We start from the raw sequence: 24,577 nt of genomic DNA on the forward strand, positions 1-24,577 counted from the left end.
TTTGTTAATAAATTATTGTTATGTTTTATACCACCACCATGTTTCCTCCTCGATTTGTCATTGCCTACGGGCCAGGTCGTGACAGGGTTGAGGCTGGAAACGAAAGGCAGCTGAAATGCTTATAGAAAAGGATAAATACATCTTTGTGGTTTGCCTTCTCCAATAACTGCAAAAATCTGTTCCAAGGCTTTACAGTCAGCAGCAGGCTAACCTGTCCACTGTTAACTCACGAGTGTGCTCCGAGTACAGCAGCTTCTGCCAAACACATTCCTCACAACTATGTTCAAATCTACCAAAGTTCTTTAAAAACTACCAGACACTTGGCCCAATGGGAAACCACTTGGCCTGTGTCAGCCTGCTACACCAGAGAAGCATTTCCATTCACACTGACTCACATAGATTTCAAGTGAGCCAACAGTGAGATACGACTGAAGTACATGATGCATTTGCTCTGAGACTGTCAAGGCTATGACTGGTTTACGGGCCAAGACAGCAAATGTATAGTATTTTATTACACTTAATTACAATTATCCCCATGAACCCTAGCATCCCTACTCTGGGAATATCATAATAGACGATCATTCCACGTAAACAGGCTAACATTCACCGAAAATAGTAGATCTACAAGCTTACAACGTATCCCATTTTGAATCTGTGATAAATTATGAGGATGTATCAATTCAATTCAATCTTTATTTCAGACCCAGTTACATCCATATGACAAGATCGTCTGTTTTTAGCAAAGAGGTTTGGTCTAGAGACAAAAGGGTGGGGACCAAGTACAGACCCCTGGGGGACAGTATATAATGTAAGAACGATCCTTTTGTTGTGATATGTGGCAAATGTCAGAGGATTCCACCTCAGCAGCCACACGCATCATGATACTGTACATCAGTGGTTTTCAAGCAGTGGTCCTTTAGAGGGTTGGAGGTCGTGCCCAGCTAAATGATGGAGAGTTCGTAACCAAATGGACCCTATAGATGTTAACTCTTGAGAGTGTAAAATGAAACCAAATGGACCCGTTTCATTTTACGCTCTCAAGAGTTAAATTCTTGTTAACTCATTTCCTGCGATCCCCGTCGAAACCGGAGATTTCCCGCTGTACCACTCTGCGATGCCCGTAGATCCCGGAAATTTAATTAGCTTTAATCATTTTGAAACAATTAAAAGTATGGTCGCTGTATATAGCCGCTTCGGAGACTTTAGGCCCGCCTCCTAACTGTATCCGGTCGTATTTCCCGTTTGGACCGGATCTAGGTTTCCATATCCGGTCTGACGTCCAATCGCAGCTCCGTTCGCATAGCTTTTCATTGTAAACAAGTGACCTGACTGCATGGCCATAGAATGGTATTTTTTCACGCGGGTTTTTTTTTATTTTGTAGCTGTTTGATTCTTTTACCCGCCTGGCATATGATCTGCGCACATATTGTCTGCTATGTGCGCGAACGTGTCCATGTGTTACCATAACGCACAGCTGGCTGTCTCCAATGTTTTTTCATGTAAACACTGGCGGATAAGCAGGGATACAGCGTGGCAACGGATATGTCTATTTCAATGGGGGTTTTTTTATTCGAAAGCTGTCACCGAGTCTACACGTCTACTAGATGAGTCGTGCACAGATCGTGGACGATGCGTGCGCGTGCCCACGTTAAAAGGTAAGGACAATTTGGCAGCTGCTTAGTACAGCTATGTTTAAAATGGCAGCAAAATTGTTAAACATCTGCTTTACTTCATTTACAATAAGTCTACACACAATTACAGCATAGAATCGGGGACAAAAGCGTGGTGCCATGGCATTGGTCCGAAATCTCATTGTTCCTACATCCCATTAGTCAGAATCTGGTGATGTTAACCTGGTGAAAAATACTATGCCTAAACATAAACCTAACCTCAGTAAAACTATGCATAAAAAACACAACCCCTAACCTCAGTAAAACTATGCCTAAACCCAACCCTAAAACCTAATCCTAACTAAATTCGGACTAATGAGATGTAGGACTAATGAGAGACTTATGAGCAGTCCCCCCAAAAAAATCCTATCAACGATAACAAAATATTCTGAAGGTTTGGGTCTGAGAGGCTAAATCTCATCAAATGATGGTCTGCGGTTCAAATGCCGAATAAATAATGGACCTTGATATGAAAATGGCTGAAAACCACTGCTGTACATGGCTTTAGGATCAACAAATATGTTACTGTATGTATTTCTGTTTATTACTCATAGACAATAAAGACTTACTCTCTCTCTTTCTCTGTGAGCCGGTCTGTGATGGTGTCCTTGATGGAGGAGCGTGAACCCTTATGGATCACTGGATATCTAAGAGGCACCTGCAGGAAGTAGGAGATCATCAGGACCAGGTGTGCCGTGTAACCCAGGGCAACTGCCACACTCCCATCATCCTTTGCTGCAGGACCAAAGTAAACAGATGTCAAAATTATGTAAGAATAAAGAGTCTTTTCTTGAACAGATCATGCTTGTAACAAGTTGTTCAAGGATATTTTCAGTGAGCTGTATCAACACGCAAGTCCTCAAAGACTACAATATTATGATTTTACGAGCAAAAGCACTATTTCAAAGCGGATAGTTGGCATTGCTGTGTCATGTTTGATTTCTTAAGGATGTTCTTTTATTAGATAAAAAAATAAACAGTCTGAACATAATTCATCTTCACAGCTTGAGAATACAAGCAGAAATATAAAGACATCAAATAGAAGAGCACTTTGGTTAACAAACCATTCAAGAGATTAAAAGCATGCACATTTATGTGGGATTGGGTTTTCAAAATGATACAAAAAAGGGCTTTTGGTGGCACGGTTCGTTCAAGGCTGAGAAATGCTGGCTGCTGCAGGACGCCTAATTTACTTCAGAAATGTGCCCAAGAAGCAAAAGCATCACGTACAACGATCCCTCTGAGCCCAACTACATTTTAGAGGATAATTAGATGCCTTTGTGAACATTTTGACAGGGTTAAAAAACAGAGTAAACCATCCAAGTAAGAAAAATGGTTTCAAGACAGCACTCTAAGTGGTTTCAAGTTCTTAAACAGCAGCAGTGTGTACTGCTTGGGGAAAAGCCTTAAAAATCATGGTGGTTTTTATCTATATGCTTTGAAATAATAGACCACGGCCAGCCAGGGTGAGTGGTAGACTGCCTGGCTCATACTGTGTGTGTTCCCTCCAAAACAGAAAAAAAATGCATTGTATCACTCTTCTGTTTCTTTGAGTTTTTGACACCCATGAAGTACTAAGTATAGCTTTCCAACTAAATCCGGTGGGGTTTCTCAGATGCTGCTTCTAACCGGACAGAAGGTCACGTCAACTGATGACATGAACGTGCAAGTGACACCTCGGGGTGCAATAGGAGATTATTTTTGCCAATACCTACTTAGGGTTAGGTTGCGCTGACAGAGAAAGCCGAGTTGAGGGCAAAACACTTAGGGAATTCACCACGCTGTGACCCCCTTTCCACTTTGTCCCCCTGGAAGGATTAGGACCTCCGTTGACCCTAGTCTCTAATGTGGAACTCCACCCCCCCCTGTGGGTCTTATTATCCGCTCTCTGACACCCAACCAGACATTTCTGGACTTGATCGAGCATTTTCTTTTCCTGCAGCAGACCCCACACAAATCAGAGCACAGGTCAGAGGGTGGAGGTGAAGTGCAGGGTATTACAACTCATCCTTACTCCACTCATACCAGTGATTCTCAATGCTTTTAATTTCAAGGATCCCCTTGAATATGTTTGATATGCATTAGGCCACGTACCCCCAGTTTTTTTTTTAAATTATTATTATTTTCCTGTGACCCCAATCTGCACTGTAAACTCCTGAGTGCCTGTTTAACTCTGAGAGTGTACAAATGGAGCCAGATGCACCCATACAGGTCCATTTGTAGAATTAGTGAGTACAGACCCATAAAAGGTCCAAGTGGTTCCTGCAGTAACTATCAAACATTTAGCTGGGATCCAAGGATCAAGGATGCCTGGGGCTCCCCAGGCACCTCGTTGAGAACCAACGTCTGTGTGTCTAGTCTAGCCCATCGCATGTGCTCGGCTAAAAATCAAGGTAAGCTGGCTCTTACATTACATGCCAACACTTACGAGCATAAGGCTCCAGACCTCCAAATCGACTAAACACAGGACAGTCTGATTATCTGAACAAGTGTTTTATCTGCTGCCACACCACATGTTGGTGGTTTATCCACTCACCGGTAGGTGTCCACCTACACTGGGCTGGAAGCGCAGGGGCCAAGAGACAGGCGGGAGGAGGAGGAGAAGGGCATATACACACTGTACTTCTATGCTCTAGTAGTCTAAAGGATGTTAGCAGGTGGCCTGCAGGGAGTGATTGAACACAGGAGTAGTATCCTGAATTTATGGACTGGAGAGGGGGCGGGGGTGTGCGGGCTTCCTCGTCCAACCACCTGTGAGGAAGGGGAGCTCAAGAATGCATGGTATACAGTAGTAGACCACAAGTGGGTCAGCGTTAAGGAGTGTTAGGGATGTCATGGTTTCATGTCCTGAGTCTGTATGCAGTAAAAAATAAATAAAAGCGGCATCCTAAATGCAACATCCTGCAATCCTCCTTGCAAACATGATGCCGATTGTCATTCAGGCAATCATAGCCAGTTAAACCAATACTTTTTTTAATACAGTATTTCACTGACGCCTTGCACCAACTGTTTTTTGCTCAAGAGGCAGTAGTAGCTTCATGGCTAGAAATGCTTCAAAGCTCCACCTCTACAGCTGCTATAAACGTGCCCTTGTGCAAGGCACATGATCCCCAAGTAAAACAACAAAGCTACTGTTGCCAAGAGTCCAAGACGGGTTTTGTACCGTGCAACTGTTCGGTGTTTAAATGCATAGGAAGTAATTCCTGCATTCTTGGCTGGTGGGCAGCAATTTAAGGGGCTCAATGTTGTCAGCTTTCATACAGAAGAGGTTGTGGAAGGACTATGTTAAAACCTTCTCCAGTGTGTTGCCTTTAACTCTATCAGGGTACTTAATCTGGCATATACACACACACGCGCGCGCGCGCACACACGCACACACACACACACACACACACACACACACACACACACACACACACACACACACACACACACACACACACACACACACACACACACACACACACACACACACACACACACACACACACACACACACACACACACACACACACACACACACACACACACACACACAGCTATCTCATCCTCTCTGGCTGCCCTCATTACAAGGATGCATGTGTCAAACAGTGTCTTCGTCATGGAACAGTATTTAGATTGGAGCTCAGCAGTGGTTGACTCACCCTAGATATCCTACACGAGGAGGACGTAACAGCGTTTATTGTGGGCAGATCGTTTCTACAGCAAGGCTGGCCGAAGGACAGTGGGTGGGTGGTCAACCCATTCCTTACAGCAAGGCTGACAATACAATGGTAGTTTTGAGTTATCGGGGTGTCCGGGTATCGCAAGGGTAAAGTTACTGCCACCACCGTGGCGACTGGGGTTTGATTCCCCTACAGTGCCTTGCCCGGGCATTTCAACAAACACACAATTAGCTGTGTTCGCAGTGGAAGGCCAGCAGGGGAGGGTGATCTCTATCGCTTACACCGGGAGTAGTCATTAGTATAAGCCTTACACTAATGACTAGGGTAGGTTGGGGTGCCTGTTCAGCAAAGAGTGGAAGTGGGAGAGATTGCGTTTTACTCCACATGTGTTATGCCTTCACAGTCAGGTAAAAAGAAGAAACACTTGATCAAAAAGATAAATTATATATTTTATTATTAACTGCTGAATAGTTATTATCTCCATCAGGACAGACGGCCATGTCCATCCATGTCTATATCTGTGTGTTTAGCTGTGAACAGCATTTTTCAGTTGGAAATAAGTCATTGTTTTTGACCGACATTTGTTGCGCAACAAAGTAAATTTGCCTTATTTTTTCCTATAATCCTGACACACACACACACACACACACACACACACACACACACACACACACACACACACACACACACACACACACACACACACACACACACACACACACACACACACACACACACACACACACACACACACACACACACACACACACACACCTCTTACCTTGGAAGTCCTCCGAATTAGGCAGCTTGACTCCACAGATGACATAATCAGACTGATTAACCTGGAGAGTTGAGTAAAAGGTTTTATATATTTTTTTTAAAAATGGCCCAGACATCAAAGAAGCAGACAAGTGAGACTAACTCCCCATGGCGAAACCCTGGCTTCAGTTCAGCACTGATAGCTACTGTACTCACTGTAGACCACTTTTAAGTAACTGCATTCCCTTTATCCCACATTATCGGCAACAAAGTAATTAAAACAGTTTATCGGCAACAAATAGTTTTTAAAGCTGGAAGCTATTATCAAGCATCAAAGTAGAACATGAAGTCATAACATTAAATTAAAATAGGACATATGCACCTTGATTTGGGCAATTCATAAAATGTGACATCTGCCAAACATGTACTTGTACAGTACAGTATAGAGCCTCTATCAGAGTCCAGGGTGAAGAGCTATTCACCGCAAATTTTAGGTGATAAGCTATCCACCTAAAGTGAGAAAACAAGTTGAGGCCATCATAGTCACTCACGGTGAAGTCCTATCACTGTGACTGACTGGTCTAGATCGACCAATCAGGGAACGGGGTGATGGGCCGATCTGTCTGATAGTAAAAACAGAGAGATGTGTCGGGGTTCGCGGTGGATAGCTTCACCGCAAGTACTGTAATGACGTAATGTTGTAGTTTTATGACTTAAAAAGACTACACCACGGTGGATAGCTTATCACCGCGGTGCCTACTATGATAGGGGCTTAAGTCTTTACAAAGCAAATCGGGTGAGGGCACTTGGGTGGCGCAGGGGTACATTATCTCCACACCACAACAGAGACTAGGCGTTTGAATACACCGACCGTGGTACCTCAGACATTCTGGGCATCTATAAAAACACAATTTGCTGTTCATGGAAGGAAGCTGGGAGAGGATCGGGTGATCTTCTACGGGCTGGGGTGGCGCCTGTCGGGGGGAAATGTTGAACGGGAGGAGTACAACGGCAGTGGCAAGCAGTGGGAGGAATGAATTGCCATAACTTTTTAAGATATGTGCCCGGCATTATTGTGGTGTGTGTGGGTGCGTTCCAACTCACAATGTCAATGGGGTAGATGTACGAGAGCTCCGACAGGAGCTGGCGACAGCGGAAGGTGAGCTGGGCGTTGGACTTCAGGAACTGCTCTCTGGAGAGATGAGGACAGACACACAAACGACATGGTTGAAGTAACTTTACAAAACGGTCAAACTGACTGAGAGAAAAGCTATAGTCAAGAAGTGGAGTATGCAGAGAGGCAAGGCTAGAGAGGCTTATCAAAAGGAGGAGACCACACATGTACAGCATAGGAAGGAGAAAGTAAGTCTGGGCCAGTAGGGCAGAGTGAGGAAATCAGTGGTGGAGGTGACTCCAGAGTTAACGCTAGAGAAAGGCTCAAGTAGGCTTAAGTATACAGTATAAGTATAAGTACTGTAAATGAGAGAAGGGGCTGAAAGTTTGAGCTGGAATCAAGAGAGAGAGCAAGAGAGAGCGAGACAAAGAGAGAGAGGAGCAATGTGTGCAGTGTAATGAGGGGTGACATCACAGCAACCAGGAGTAGGCTAGCCAGCTTGTTTACCTAAGCCTTGCTTGAATGAGAGAGTTAATCATCCCAAGCGCTGAGTCATCACTACTCTAATTGTAACACCAACTCAATTATCATGACTCCCAAATTACCAACCACTACACATCCCAGTGGGACACTTCCAAATCACCGGGTCAGGTTGCCTTAACCCTGCTAGTTGGCTGGCTGACATCCCGCGACCTGACAAGGTGAGAAGTGGAGACGGCTGGAATAATGTCTGCTTTAAATGCTTCTTAATGTCCAATGCTACTGTGGTAAAACGTCAGAATGAACACAACTGTACGTGCACAGGGGTAAAACAGGGGTCTGTGCTGGCACCTGCGCTGTGTGTCTTGCGGTGGATTTCAGACTGGTAATTGACTCCGAGCCTCCTCATGTTAAAAGTGGTTTCCATTCATGCAGATGACTATGCTCTTGTTGCTCATTCCCCACGGGACCCCCAATCCATCCATGCAGTGGTTGTCAGAGCCTACAGCATGATGGGACTGTCTGTCAACACCAGAACCCCACCCACCCTGCTGCATGTCCTCACTATAGACCACAGACAACTCGCAATTGTTCCATCACTCAAATATCCTGGCCAGCATTCTCTCAGAGGATGCTGGCCATGAAATCCAAAACTGGATCAAGCAAGCATCTGCAGCCTTTTGGACGACTTGGTCTTTCAGAAGAAGAAATTACTTCTGCACACCAGAATTGCCGTCTAGCAATCCGTCTGCATCACCGGCTGTGAAGCCTGGGTCACCTTCAGCCAACTAATCCAGTCACTAGAATGCTTCCGTAAAAGGGCATCCTGGGATTCACCTGGTATGATCATGTGCCTCATACTGAAAAACCTGCAAAGAACCAACTGCATGATCACACACACAGACATCAGTTATGCTGGCTTGGGCATATCATCAGGATGCCCCAAATATCAACTGCCCATATAGTGTTATATGGCTGGAGGATGCTGTTGCAGACAGAGACATCTGACAGCAGTGCTGCATAGATGGGACCCACAGTCTGGAGGAGCAGACGAAAGAAGAGAGAGAAAAACATCCCTGGATGCCACCACTATCACATGACCCACCTGCAATAAAACTTGGGCTTCCAGGATTGGATTATTGTAGTTCAATGGACAACCATAAGCAAGTAAGTCCGGTTTAGGGATCAGAGAGTGACAGAATATGACACTTTTTAAATTAGCACAATAATAGTAACATATTTGTCATATTGCCATCACTTGTTGTGATGTTGTTCCAGGTGCTCTGGTCTTGTGTTCTTAACATTGTTTATGTAGTGGCAAACGCAGGCCTATTTTGAATTCCTCAGGATCGTTTTGAATGCCCCACAGCTTTAGCATCAGTGTTGAGAAATGAGCAGGAGCATGAGTCATGTCAGGGTGTCGTATTAGTTACTGTAGCCGTTTTAAATGAAAAAGAATGCTGGCATAAAACTAAAAATGTCTTCTAACGATTTCTTCTCACCGTGGTTTGTGTACGATTACAAAATGAGTCCACAACTATACTCTAATAAAGACTACTTTCACCTTTATGAAGTTAAGTATCTTTTTATTAATGCTGTGAAATCAGAATTGTTTTTATTTTCTAAAGTAAAAAAATATATATATATACAAATATTAAATAAATATTAAGCCTCATGCACATGGGGGATCACTTTTGGAAGTCTGTTGTCTGGTTCAATAGCATCAAATGGAGGATAATCAATGTCTCAAGTCTGCACAATATTAAACACAGATACAGTACATTCAGTAAAGAAATCTGTCCCCAGCGTTTTCCTTCACATTGTGGAACAGTATTAACGTCATGTGAAATTCATGTCAATGATTTGGTAGGTTACAGCTGTGCAGTATACAGGAATAAAGCATTCCGTGCGTTTCAAAACAATCAAACCGGCTGAAAAACATCTTTAAATAAAACAGAGACTGGCCAGTGTGAAAACTGCTGCTATTCAAACGCCAACATAAAACATGGGATTCCTTACCTCTCCAAATAATACATGACTGTTGTTGCTGAGATACAGAGAAAACTGTCTTGCTTGCAAAACCCTATTGATTTGATTTAAAACACTATGGATTGTTAGTTTTCCAAAATCTTACAGATTTCTATACTCTTAAATAATTGCATAATCCAGTGGTCCAACAAGTGGTCCAACTTTGTTCAACTCTTAAGCCTGATTTATAAGTGGTTTTGTGTGCTGATTTATACTTTGTCAACGCTGATCTTCAAGCTCGCAACGCAATGTGTTGAGCTTGTAAAAAAAAATCACTATTTTCAGTGCAAGGCACCCGTGTCCAACAAAGTATATCTCAGGGCAGGCTTTAGTGTGTGTGTTCCCCTCAAGAGAGTGCCCTCGTTCAGTACTTAAACAAACCACTGCTTGGGGAGCAGTGTGGGTAATAACCGATAATTTCACACACATGAAAAGGCTTTTGGTGGAGAGAATCCTTATTGAACGTGATGCGTTCTTCCCTCCCAGCTCCTCGCCTTTCACTTGGATTTCCTATCTGGCTTTACTTGTGGTCGGCAGGGCACTCATTATTACCATTCCCCAGACTGCGGCTGCTTTGTACAAGTTAAAAGAAAAGACAAAGATTAGTGCATGTTGACGGTTTGATCTGACCCTTTCTAGAAAATGGCCATCTCTCTTTGGAAGGGTTTACCTTATCTGGCTGGTTAAGCTAAGACGCAAAGCCCTTCGCAAGTGCTTGCCTAAACTAAAATACCCAAAGAAATGTTTGCCACTGCCATTCTTCTTAGGTTTGATCTGAGAATCTATCTCACAAGCATGTTTTCCTTCTTTCATCCCCTTTATTGTGTCAAAAAGGCTGGAATCTGGACAGAGAAAGTGGATGAGTAACGCTCACCCCTCCCTCAACGTCTACTCTAAACCTTTCAGGAAGGCACTTAAAGGCCCCTATGGCTCCAGCAGAGTGGCTCAGTGGCCAGTCTTCTGGTCGAACTGGGCAGCTCCCAGATGTGAATACATACACATGTAAATCTTGTGTTTATGTAGAACAGATCCGAGATGAAATGAGCATGCAGTCACAGTAAAACCCTTCCCTCTTTAAATAAACTAAAATAAATGCACCTTTCTAAAGAAATCAAATCGAAACGAAATAGACATTGCCACAGAAGGTACTTGTCACAGAATGGACATTCGACAGACGTGTGAGTGTCAGTGTTAATTTCCTGTTACTGGCCTGTTCTTTGGCTCCTTGCTGTTCTTCTGTAGGCTCTGGCTTAGCATCTGTGGCTGCAAGGTACACCTCAGACAAACAAATGGCGTATATGCAGGGTCAATGCCCACCACGTGCCTCTACCACCGGGCCAAGGCAAACACAATCAGACATGGGCCTTTAACACAATGTGCATACAAACAGGCCGCGCCAGCCTCAACAACATCCCACTCTTGGGGGGGTGAGGGGGTAGCAATCTTCTCAGTGTTCGGAACAACTGACCAGCACATTGGCGCACATCTTTGTATGAGGCCTGGATAATTTCAAGCAGATGGGGACGGATAAGTAACAGAAAAGGATGTGCATACTGTGTGTGTGTGTGTGTGTGTGTGTGTGTGTGTGTGTGTGTGTGTGTGTGTGTGTGTGTGTGTGTGTGTGTGTGTGTGTGTGTGTGTGTGTGTGTGTGTGTGTGTGTGTGTGTGTGTGTGTGTGCGTGCGTGTGTGGAGATAAAGACATACTTAATTGTAGGTTCACACATACCTCTTGGCAGTACATTCTTTCTGCTGCTTGGTTAAGGACTCTTTCTCCTCCTTCAGATTTTGGTGCTGAGTGGAGAACGCTTCCTCTGAGGGAGACCGAGAGAAAGATAGAGAGAGGGGGAGAGAGAGAGCAAATTACCAGGTGCGTTCTGTTCTGGTAAATTTGCACAGGTGGGTGGGCCTGTTGTTGGTCCACTGCCAGCCGCTATTAAACTTCAGCAACATCAAATAGTTCTTTTGATCAGGCCAAAGCCATTTCCTCTTGACACCACATAAAACCACACAACATGTGTATGATGATTACAGGATTTGTCAGACTATGTAAATACAGAGTAAGGAAAATAAATAGAATCAGCTAGATAAGGATCAAGAGATGACACAGCTTGTGCATGTTAAGTAACCACAACACGGACTTGAGATAATATCCAGATAAACCCTGCCATAAACACGGAACAAGGACAGCTTATAATAGCAACATAATATTTCACTGACTATTGAAACAAGGTGCAACATCTTAGGAAGGGCTTACTTCTTTTAGATCCGAGTGAGAGCATCTTCAACTCAACTTATGCAGATAGTGTAGTCACACCAGCTACTGTATGTGCTGGAGCTCTCTAGATCGCTAAAGGGCTCGCTGTACTTTGTTTCGCACACCGAACACAGCAGATCTACAGCAGATCCGACTTCAAGCTGACAATGTGAGCTTGTAGATCTTCCATTTTCAGTGAGCAATTAAATATAAATCTGTCTCACTCTCAACCCTAACCTTGCACCACGTGCTTCCCCTCAGAGCCATTCTGCTCAGACGGGTGTCCTACCGTAGAATGCGGGTGTGCGGGAAACAGATGGAGGAGAAAGTAGCGAAGCTCACAGTAGGGGTATTTCCATCAGATTAGCCAAGGAGACTGATAGTGTCAAGGAGCGATAAGGGAGACCATCACAGGGTTTTAAGTGCCGACTTGAAAACGCAGTTCGATACCACCTGCGTGGAGCCGGGATATACACTCGCTTTCATGTAATGCCCAGCTCTGCTCAATCCATCTATCTTTTCATCCTTTCATCCTCCTACCTGTAACTCATTCCAGTGTGTATGAAGGCATGGGCCAGCAGGCTAACATACCGCAGCAGTGTAAAAACAGCATGTGTGTGTGTGTGTGTGTGTGTGTGTGTGTGTGTGTGTGTGTGTGTGTGTGTGTGTGTGTGTGTGTGTGTGTGTGTGTGTGTGCATGCGTGTCTGTGCATGCATGCGCCTGGGTATGTATGAGTGTGTGAACGAGCAGGAGAGCATGTGGACAAATGTGTGTATAGATTTCAAACTTTAAATGGGTTATTATTACTGTGATGCTCCCCAGAGTTGTTGCGGAAAGACCTAGTGTCTCGATAGACACTAGGAGCAGGTGCTCTTATTGGGCCCCTCATTGATTACGGAGTCCTTGTCTGGTATCGCGACGCCCCAGCTGCCTTAAAATTAAAGCTCCAAACAGCCCAGAACAAACTAATTAGGGTTGTGCTTGGTCTTCCTCCTCAGACCCACCTTACCGATCATCACCACGAAAGCGTGGGGTGGCTCAAAGTAGCTGACAGAGTACAGCATCTTGCAATGGGCCTGGTGTACAAGATACACTACACCTCCAAGATACCCATGTACCTGACAAACTACTTCTTAAAGGTCAAGGATGTTCACGATCACAACACCAGAGGCAGCTCCACTAATCATCATCAACGTAGATTCAACACTAAACAAGGCTCTAACTCGTTATCCTGCTATACCATGTGGAACGCCCTTCCACAAGCCTTAAAGGAGAGCAAATCCCTAGCCTCCTTCAAAATTGGTATGAAAAGTCACCTTCAGGCGGCTGCCACCTGTGACTTGTAAATAGACTAAGCCCCCATGCTCCCCCCACCCTTTTTTTCTGCCTTTGTATTTGATGTTATGCTTTTGAAACTGATATTATCCTAGATAAAGTACTATGTTCTATCCGTCTGTCTTTCAATGTTATATGAGATACTTAAAGTGTGGTTCCTGTGGAAATAAGCTTCGGCTTTCTAGGATCTCCTTTTAGTTGACCTTGTACCAGTGATTTGTACTGTCATGAAACTGTACTTTTTTTCTATTGCAAACTTCAAATAAATTCATCAATCAATCAATCAAGCGGCTCATGCTCAGGGAGAGACCCACACAGACACAGACCAGTCACCTTGTACGGGCACGTCCTGATAAGCCAAACGCCGATAAGGCAAACGCTGATAAGGCAAACTAATGTACTACTAAACCTCCTTTTGTTATGGTGAAATGTGAGCTCACCTGCATCGCGTTTCATGATCCCATTCATGCGTTTATCGTGCGCTATAAATATAACGATTGCATTCACCACGGCTTTGAAACTTGCGCGGCGGGCGCTGGCCCGCAGGTCCGCTGGCCTTCGCGCCGCTTGCAATGTCGTGGACAATAACTGTGACATATAACCATTGTATTGCTCAATATTCTTTATTCATCACTACGGTAGGAGACCCGGGCACCGCTTGCAATGTGTTTGCTTTATCGGCGTTTGCCTTAGCAGGATTTCCCCCCTTGTACTACATAATGACAAAAGATCAGGGTGGTTGTACATTTTATGAGGACCATGCAAATACTGTACTGGACTTGAGTTCAATCTAGAAGTGGAACATGGAAAGGTTAACTGACTGCAAAGAACAAGATTGTTACTATTTTGTTACTGATGCTGTTGTAAAAATTTCATATTTGCTCACTGCAACTTTATTACCAGTCCAATATAACAGAAGCGTTTCACACAGAATGACCCCTAAAACTACCAAATATCGTTGAAGGGATTTTGTTTTTCACAAGAACCCATTCATTCACCACAAAAAACCTTCCATACTGTATACAAACTTCAAAGCTGCTTTTCACTGTCAAACGAGCCAATTTATTTATGTATTGTTATTTATTTGTCTCACACATGTTCTAACCCAAAAATGTAAACAGTCTTTTTTTTTTCTTTGAATGAGTGATCGTCAGTTAATGAGTTTAAATTTGTCACATCCATCACGCATTTGAACTTAAACACAGCTTTGTGAAATTATCAAAAACAAAGACTGTAACGTTTAGAAGATATTTAGGGATATGTCTACGACAATATAACTTCTAAATGAGTGTATTCAAGTCAAAACAAAGTATAACAGTATAATCAAACACAATCGAACAAAAGACTGTAGTGAAATAGTTGACCTTACAGCCGAACATTTTTCAAAAGCATACCGTAGTTAGATTTTCAAGGATACCATTGGATTCCATTCATGTCAGTACATTTACAGTATTTAGAGCGAAATGGTCCTTTAATTACACAATTATTTACACAAAACGCCAGGGGAAATTGAGCTCATGTGTGCTATGGGGCATTAATATTCTTTTTAGTGGCTATGTGAAGTTCTCTCCAACCTGTTCTGTGTAAGCCTGAAGTAAACCATTCTTAACACTGTGTGGGAGAAGAAAGGATGGAATGTCAGTTCTATCCAGCTAAACGACCCAATAGAATAGACGTGTCTTTATCAAATATGCTCAAGCCCAGATATGTGGGTGGCTTGGCAGACACAGAGTCAGTGGGGAAGCTAGCACTAAAAGCTGACGGACAGTTCAAGGAAGACCCAGAGAAAGATGCAGTGAGGCAGGCAGTAAAAGAACCTTTGAGAAGCTGGGGCATTTCTCTGGTGACTCCTTCATGCTCCCCCAAACCTTTTCCCTGCACCCAGGTCCCAGTAACTCATTAGCAAGAGTAGCCGACAACAATCCCAGTCCCCCTTCAAACTCATTACCTTTTGCCCTCACTAAACATATCAACCAGCTGAAGCATATACTGTAGCAGTGTCAAAGCTGAGGGACAGGCAAGCAAGCCTCTAATGATGATAGCTTCAGTATGAGACCTTTCTTCTAAGGTGACAAATACCTCCACACTCCTCAAAAAAATCTGTCTGTTCTTTACATTAGTAGAGCCTACCACTGACATTTACTGGCCAGGAAACCTGACGGTGTTGCAGAGGGTGAGTATAACTACCGTTATTAACCATGATAAAAGGGGTGCTTGCCGAGCTGATTTATGCCGTCTGCCCACGGTGGAAGGGGAAATTAGACGTGAGGAAATTGTGAAAAGAGTGCGACCTTGACCAAAAACCAAACTCATTAATTCTGATGGGTGGAAAGTGAAAATAGTGTTTTTTATTTTATTTATATGATTGAAAAAGAGAAAATACAGTGTCGTCATGCTCGTCTGTCTTGGATTCTGTGTATGCGTGTGTGTGTTTACTCAATTAATGAAAATCTACAGCTCTCTTTCCTCTCACGCAAAAGCACACTCCCACCAAGTGTTCACTACTATTACTGTAAATCAGCTGCCATGAGCAGCTAGTTGTTAACCTGTCATCAGAATGATACTTAGCGTTTCTTCTTGATGTTCACGCTATCTGGGGTGGTCAAGCCGGGAACACACACACACACACACACGTGCGCGCACACACACGCGCACACACACACACACACGCACACGCACACACACACACACACACACTTACGTGCAGGCATGCACACAAACGTATAGGGGCATTAGTCTGTGTGTAGTAAAATTGTAAAAACAGACATCACCCCCAGCACAACACACATGCAGACACACATACTGTACACACACACACACCTGCAGAAAGCCTAAAGTCTACTGTATGTTTGGGTTTTCTGGCTCATTTGTTTCCAGAGAGGAGGGTTTCCTGAGAATAACACGTTTTCTATGGGTGATAAGAGACCGATCACTTAATGGGCACCATGGCTGTCTGAGAGACAGGAACACCCTGTCAGATCCTAAACACTGTGACAAGGAATGAAGATTACACTGTCACTCCTGAGTGGTAATTCAACTCAAGAATGTAAAAATTGACCCTTTTCGCAGGTCCCCGTCAGATTTAAACGAACATTCAGGGTTTTACCGCATAGCAGTCAACACAGGATGCCTTCTAGGAACATCAGCAGAGGAATGAACTTCTACTGTACATAGTTAACTTCAGAGCCTCAATGCTGGTCTTTGATAAGCGGGAGATGGATGTTGTCATATTTCAGCAAATAAACCCTGACGGTCTCCAACTGACACCAGGTCAAAAATGGTTTATCTGCTTGTCAAAGAGACAGAACCGCATGCGTGCTCATTCATAAATGAAAACCCTGCATAATAGAAACTGGATCTCAGGAAATCAACGGATACATAAACAAGCTACTCCAAGCAGGCACTATAGGCAGTCTGTCTGATGAGCAACCTAAATGATTGATGGCAAAAACCTCCCTGCTGCATCCAGCTGGCACATATTTGATAGACAAGCCAACAACATGACACCAGGAGACCATTTAGGGTATTGTGCAGGGGATAAAATGTGCACAGCGCCATTTTAGAAGAGGGACCACGCGGAGCTATCCTGGCAAAGATCCAATTATAATCAACCCAAAGAATCAGGTGCTTTCTGAAATATTGTAAACACCTGTCAGCAATAATAACCTCTCATTAATAAAAAGACGAGTGCTTTTAGTTGAATAGTCAAAGCTATTAATAGTTTTACGGTGAGAGAGAAACACCGCATGGCGTACTGTATGGTTTCTGGGTTTTCAACGTGTGGATTATGAGCCTGGGGGGAATAACAGGGTACTAAAAGCTCAATTAGAGAAAGGAATTTGAATTAATCTAAGAATTCATTTTCCTTCAAAAGTGTATTTCCTAATAAGCACCTGTGCTTTGTGGACGAATGACATGAATATGCAAGGGGAGGGCACCCAGTTCTTCTGGCTCCAGGCTCAGTGCTGACAGGCAAAGAGGCAGAGGATTAAGACCCATTTGTCAGGATCCACACACAAAGAAAGCTTCTCCCAAAACCCCTATAGCACTGTGTGTGTGTGTGTGTGTGTGTGTGTGTGTGTGTGTGTGTGTGTGTGTGTGTGTGTGTGTGTGTGTGTGTGTGTGTGTGTGTGTGTGTGTGTGTGTGTGTGTGTGTGTGTGTGTGTGTGCACTAACAATACACATGCCAATCATTAACAGCTCCCCATCACAGACCTCGGTGGCCCAGTGCAGTGTGGTGCCACTGCCCTTTGACCAAACAGCTCGCTCTGTCCCAGCAGACATCAGGACCTTCTGGGACGTGCCTGGCCAGCTTTTAGACAAACACTGAAACTGGCCTGGTGCCAGGCCACCGAGACAGATCACTCTGTGGGACGACAGGGCTTTGAAAAGAATAGGAACTAGGTCTCAGTCTCCTAGATTAGGCTGAATGACCAAAGAAACGGTCAAACCAATGAAAATGACCAAGGTCTGGGGTCGCAAATTAGCCTCGGCTATAAACCCTATATACAATTTAACGGTTTCATGTTTTTATAACTTGACACATTGTCTTTTCTATTGTCCCTGTCAAATAAACATATAAAAATAAAAGTCCGGATAGCGATTGTTGGGAGGGCACCGGTTTGCTCTGCTATGAAGGTGTTTTGAGACAATGAAACTACGGTTTAATCATATAATTGTAACCCAGCTTGACCTTTCCCTATTGTTAAACTTTTGACTTATGTGCAATTGTATAAGCGCCCTAGGAAGCACATGTTGTACAGAGAATAATTCTAGGACCAGAATGTGCTACAGCTTGATGGATGTTACAGTTAGGTTCAAGGCAGGTCTTCACTGTTGTGTGTGCACATATCGGTATGCACTGAATTTATGTGAGACTGTCATTTGAAAGTGTGTGTGTGTGTGTGTGTGTATATACGTTCACCTGCATGCTAACTTAATTGTGTGTGTCTCTCACAGCCATATTCAAAATCATCTTGGACTGAGGGTTTTATTTCCCCTGTGGACATTAGGTGTGCCGGGTTGAAGTCAAATAACCCCCGAGTCTCAAGTGGGGTTATGAACTCCAAAGCATTACCTGAGCGACTCCGTTGCACAAACACAGTTGCTTTAGTGGCCTGGTAAGGACCTCCTAACAACTTAATCCCTATATACTTTGTTAAATGCCAAATAGCAGAATGTTAGGCCTATTTTCAAGGAATGTTCTTCTATTATCACAAACATTTCTTGTATTTTTATAAAATGTTCACCTATTATGACATGCCCAGAATAGAGGCGCTAGGGCTCATTGTGGTTGAACCACAGGAATGGCTCAAAGTGTGTGTGTATTGGGGGGGTTTGACTCCCAGGTTCAGAGGAGACGAGTGACATAAGTTTTCTGCTTGTGATGGCACGGCACTGTATTGTACTGTATAAGGCAAGACAATACTGCTTTTATAACATACTATAGGGGAAGAAAATACCTATACCAAATATTTGCTCAAAAAAAAAGGAGATGCAAATTGTGAGACTGTCTACTGCCTCTGAATGGAAGTGTTGTTTTTTTGCCAGCTCAAGTTTAGTTGTACTTAACTGTACTGCCATGATGTCACATCCTTTCAAGGATGTGTCGTTACAACAAGAAGTATAAAGGGAAAGATACCACTTGACTAAGACTTTATTCACTTCCCTACTTGGCGTTTGTATACTTTTTTCCTTGAGCCCGTTTTCAGGGAACATGCTTTTTAGATTCCGGGCAGCTCTCTTGGATAGTTAAGTCCCATTGTGTGCATTGTTGTCCGGCGAGGTCACACAAAAACAGTCAACATAAAAGCTCACAACACATCACATATCAACACGCTGCAAGCTTGTAAATTGGCTATTTTCACTATTTTTAGAGGGGTGGGAGTTTTAAATGTTTGACTGGTATAAATTATACAGTAGAAAACCTTCATTATTTGATGTTGGTAGCAAGGTTGACAAAAGGTTGTCCACCAGATGGTGCTGAAAACGCCACTCAACTATGCACACCTCTAAATTGCCTTAATGTTCACTTAACTCATTACAGTAGTTATGTATTGCCACACTTTTATTCTGTCCTGTATGATATATTGTACTGTATTATGTGATATACATATCACAAACATATATTAATAACAACATTATTATGCATATCACCATAGGCACACACATACTGTAACTGTGACATCGTGTGTTTGAATCAACCCACCTTGTGTTTGTCCTCTAACCTTTGTTTTCTCTCTCTCACCACAGTAATATCTAATAAACCAGAAATACCTTAAATATATATTCTTAGAAATTCCAGTATGATTTGTTTGGCTCAAGAATGCAGACATATTTTCTAGGCAGTGTGTTTTGACTGTTATGCCAGCTTGCCTGGCAGGACTTGTACTAAGCAGCGCTGCGACTGGCAACACCATGAATTGGAGCAAGGTTTAGTAGGTAGGCACTCCTATCTCCAACTAAAATAAACTCCTTTCGTCACCTTTTCTCCAATATACCACATGCAGTTGATTTAGCCGTTAAGCAATAATTTGGCAGCAAACCTCCAAAGTTGTGGTAATATATTGTATGTATTAGCCAATGAACACAATTATGTGAGGACAAAGCTAAAATGTACTCAACTGCTTGTGTCTGAATCAATTATCGCTCAAGTAGGGTTAATGATGTTAATTATCTTGCTTAGAAAGAGGCTGTTTATTTCCTCCACAGGCTAATGTAGAAAAACACTGTTGTTTGTATTGCAGACATGTGATATCATCAATCAATGTCCTCCCACCAGCAGAACAATTCACAACAAAAGGTGACTGTATAAAATGTGCTTTGGCTTTAAAAACAGACATTTGGCAGACACGTTTGGAAGACCAGCTGCCTGGTGCCGAGCTGCTTTTACCTTTCTTCTGAAGCTGCGCTCTCTCCTTCTGCCGCTGCTCTATCTCTCTTCCCAGCGCTTTCCTCTGTCGCTCCAGCTCACTGCGCAGCACGCCAATGCGAAGTTGCATGCACTCTCTCTCCTTTTTCTGCACAGAGAGTAAAGTGACAGGGAAAGAGAGAAATTAAAAGAGAAAGGGAAATAAGAAGCATTTACTATTCTGTCATGACGACTTAAGCATTTTGTTACCAAGCCCACATAATATGTGGGCTTGGTTACAAAATGCTCAAGTATTTCCAATGCTTGTTTTGAGGGAGTTAATGGGCAATATTACTCCCCATTAGCTCCCTCAAAACAAGCATTGGAAATATGGGCCAATCCGATGTCAATACTCCTCTACCAAGCCAAAACCTCACTGTCAAAACGCCAGTCCAAGGCCCACTGTCCAATATGTGACAGTGAGAGCGATAGAGGGACTAAATTAAAAGCTCTTAGATCAGCATTGATTGATGGTGAAAAGGGGCTGAAGTGAGCTTCATTTATGGGAATTCATGGCCTCCAGCACACTGCTGTATGAAATGAAGATGTGAGGATGTTGTGCGTGCTGAAAGCTGGGCGTCAACCTCGGACTGATAATCGGGGGTAGAATCTGAGCTCAGATTACGTATGCCAGAGGAGGCGAGAGGCATTGGACGAAGGTGGAGGTCTCCTTGGACAGGAGAGAAGATGGGAGGAGAGAGTGTTTTTTCTTCTCTTTTTTTTCTCGAGACTTCTAAGACAACTCCTCTTAATAGACTGTGTCTAACTCATTCACTGCAACGCCAAATGTGGTATAAACAACCTTAAACTTAAAAAATAGCAGATATTAGTAGTAGTCTCACGCAGCGACGTGAGCTTGTAGATCAGCTATTCATTATACAGATTGTCAATTCAATAGGACACCCTGCCAAAACCTCATTGTAAGTAATGTATGTGCGTATGGCCAGGAAATATCACCCTCCAACCCCACTGGCATTTCTCCACAAAAAAAAACATCCTGTTAAAAAACAGACAAGTACAGACTTTAGACGGTGAACCACCAATAAGACCAAACTTTAGAAGGCAATCGTGGGCCAATCAGGAGGGAATATGGGAAATGGGACAGATCCATGTTGATGACATGACTTTAGAGATACTGTGTACCGCTTAGTGTGATTTTAGGCCAAAGTCTGTAGGAGCAGTATACAAAAATGTGTTTTGCAAAAATCGGCCTGATAGTGGCGCTAGAAGTGGGCCATGTGAGAAATCAGGGCTGGAGGTTGTGATTTGCCATCCAAGGAGTGTGTGTGCAAAGTTTGTAAGCTAGGCGTGTCTTAAGTGCTGTGGTGATTTAGCAACATGCCATCATCACCATATGATGGACAGACAAGCCTGGCAGACAGCAACAGGACTCAGACTAAAACACAGGGCTCTGATATTTACAAAGCAGAAACAAGCACAGATGGACCCTTCCCTCCCCCCGTAATGGAGTCAGACGAAGATGAATCAATGTCAGACACCCACCAACCGCTAAAACACACACACTCACAGACACTCGTAACCACATAATCCTTCTAAAACACACCCAGGTGAGAGCCCAAAGAACAGTCCATGAACACCACATGAGTCTCAGTCTGCCTGTGTGTCGCTGTCGGCTGGCGTCTCTCTCTCACCACACGCTCCCCGGCCAGTGAGGCTTGGGATAGAAACGTCAGAGTGCAGGTCATTAGTCAACGTCTTAGCTCTCCCTCTCTTTTTCTCTACGCAGGCATCTCTTCATCCAGCTCTTCACGTGTCTATCTGAGAGTGGAGGCAGAGGAGTGCAGAGCGGGCCAACCAAGGTAATGAGTAACAGCACAGGGAAGATGTGTGGGCTTCGATGAGGGGAGGGAGATATGGGCGCAGCAGAAATATACTGCGAGGAGAGACCAGATGGAGGCTGGACACATAGGACATCAAACACACACTAGGAGAAAATTTAAGAGAGGGGCGGTGAAAGGAGCGATGCACAGATGACAACAGAGTGAGAGGAAAGAGAGATAGAGGGATAGCAGGAGGAAAGAGAGATACTGTATAGGGGTATGGGAAGGAAAAAGAGAGGGACAGCATGGGGAAAGAGAGGAATAGGAAAAGAGTAGTGGAAGAGGGACATGGTTTGATGTGATAACAGAGTTTTAACCTTGTTACTGAGAGCCTTCATTTTTTTCCATGAAGGGGAGGCCTGTGGTGTGCAGTGTCACGTGTGCACACGCACATTCATGCACATGCCCAGATAACGATCATTGCCTGGAACAGGAGTGGGAAAAGAGATAGGGTTCTTCTTCTTGAAGTCTTCTGAGGGTTTTATGGGGGGGGGGGGGACAGACTGATAGAGCCTCCATCCCTCGGAGTGTCGCAGCCCTGATGCTCGCATGTCAAACCACCACTGCCTCTGGCACGAACTGCTAAGACTCCTTCACTTTCACCAAGAGTTGACACATGGGTCATGGCCTGTCTGTCTGTCTGTGTCTGTCTGTCAGTGTCGGTCTGTCTGTCTGTCTGTGTGTGTGTATGATAGCCATTGGTGAACATCAAACAGCCGTTGGTCAGCTGAGTAAACAAGCAGCAGGCACGAAGGGGGGTGAAGGGTCTGCAGCATAACCCACCAGATTAATGGCAATGGTGTGTGGGTGAGAGGGTGAGAGGGTGAAAGGGCCATGCCGCTGGACTGGGTGGGCTGCGCCCGGTCACCCCCTTTGATCCATGCTCACTGTAGAGCATGCATACATACATAGATAGGCAGGCCGAGTACAGAGCTCTCCTACGCACGCGAGTAGGGAAAGGGAAAGACCCCGAAGAACCACACAATGATCCCCTCTCTCCCTTCACTCTCTTAATGTGTCTTAAAAGTCGCCAGGCTGGTATGAGGATATGCATTACATGATTTATTAACTGAGGTGAACTCCGAAAAAAGAAAAGGCTCTGAGGAATGCTTCACTGTGGGGGAAACATCAGCCACGGTTTTTTTATTTTTATTTTTTCTATTTGTTTGAATGGGACTCTTTGTGGCCAGTGTGTGGAGGTTGGAGTTTGTGTGTGATGTACAGAAAGAAGGCTTTCGGCGCAGCGTCTTTGATAGGTAAGGCCGGCAGAGACGAAAAAAGAAGTCAACTATCAGAAGCTGATGGAAGAGTAACAGCTGTGGCTGAGAAGGAGCGATGGGGTCCAACATCAGAACAAGGACAGGAGCAACTAGAAGCAGTGCTCTTCCGAGCACAGGTCTCCACCAGGCTGTGCATCCTGGTGGTGCTACTGTATAATAGGCTAATGTAAAAAGGGTGGCATATGTTCTTCACCTTAGATCTTTCATGGCAATCGGACGCTGCATGCATGATTTGAAGCATTGTGTTCCAAAAATGTGTTTTGCTAAAGTCTACCTGCTGGTGGCGCTATAACAGGCCAATGTGAAAAGGGTAGCATTTGTTCCTTGACCTAGTGGGAATATGTGTGCCAAATTTCACGGTAATCGCAAGCTGCGTTGATGATTTGAGGCATTTTGTTCAAAAACGGAGCAATCCTGCAAACTTTGGAAGCCAATATTAGCCAAAATATAAATATATAAAATCTCAAGGAATAATATTCAAAAATGTGTTTTACATAAGTCGGCCCAAAGGTGGCGCTATAAAAGGCTGATGTGAGAAATGCAGGGCAAAGGTTTATCCTTAGCCTCGTCTAGGGAGTGCGCTTACAAAGTTTGAAATTGATCGGTGGAGTTATAGGCCAATTATTTGTTTACAAACATTGAGACTGAATGCACAGCTGACTGTATCATGTAATCAATTCCCAACAGATCCCCAAACCTGTTGTTTTGGGGAGCACTGGTTATTCAACCTCCTCTTGTGTGCTAGTGAGGTGCTCCCATGGGTGCGCCCTTATCGAGACATATATACTTTAATGCGCAACGGTGTTCCACGTCAACCGAGTAGCTGATATACAAACTCACATCGCGTCACCAATGCAACCCTTCTGAGCTTGGAGGTCTGCGGGTCTGCGCGCGACACCGTCGCAGGACGGAGCATGATTAGGCTTCATGGACTGCAGCTGGGCGAGCAGTAGACGCTCTGGTGATCCAGTGGATCGGGTGGGTGATCAAGAGGAGCGCTCCCTCTGTTCTGATGACGGTGAATAGAGGTGGGGTTTGAAGGACAACTGTTTTGAATCGCTATTATTGTTTACAATCAACAGAAACTAAGGATTATATATTTCAAGAGTGAGAATTTACAGTAAAAATCCTAAGCATTCTTCCTCCACACTGGGAGAAAAACGGCATCTGAAAGTTTGATGGAATGTATTTTTAAACACGAGTGCCATCCATTGCATCCTATGAACGGTGGGGTTCATT

At 43.9% G+C, this 24,577-nt stretch overlaps 1 protein-coding gene across 1 annotated transcript in view; it reads right to left on the bottom strand.

Moving 5' to 3' along the window:
• The window catches only part of uvrag (UV radiation resistance associated gene), a 123,372-nt gene that overhangs the window by 70,376 nt on the left and 28,419 nt on the right, over positions 1-24,577 (bottom strand). The window contains exons 8-12 of the mRNA XM_080748904.1: positions 20,200-20,326; positions 11,444-11,528; positions 7,199-7,286; positions 6,117-6,177; positions 2,240-2,405 (exon numbers count right to left, since the gene is read on the bottom strand). Coding sequence (XP_080605030.1) covers positions 2,240-2,405; positions 6,117-6,177; positions 7,199-7,286; positions 11,444-11,528; positions 20,200-20,326 — 527 coding nt within the window. The remainder of the gene's footprint in view (positions 1-2,239; positions 2,406-6,116; positions 6,178-7,198; positions 7,287-11,443; positions 11,529-20,199; positions 20,327-24,577) is intronic.

This window comes from Nannobrachium achirus, assembly GCF_963921795.1.
Source record: "Nannobrachium achirus genome assembly, chromosome: 19".
Classification (NCBI taxonomy): Eukaryota; Metazoa; Chordata; class Actinopteri; order Myctophiformes; family Myctophidae; genus Nannobrachium; species Nannobrachium achirus.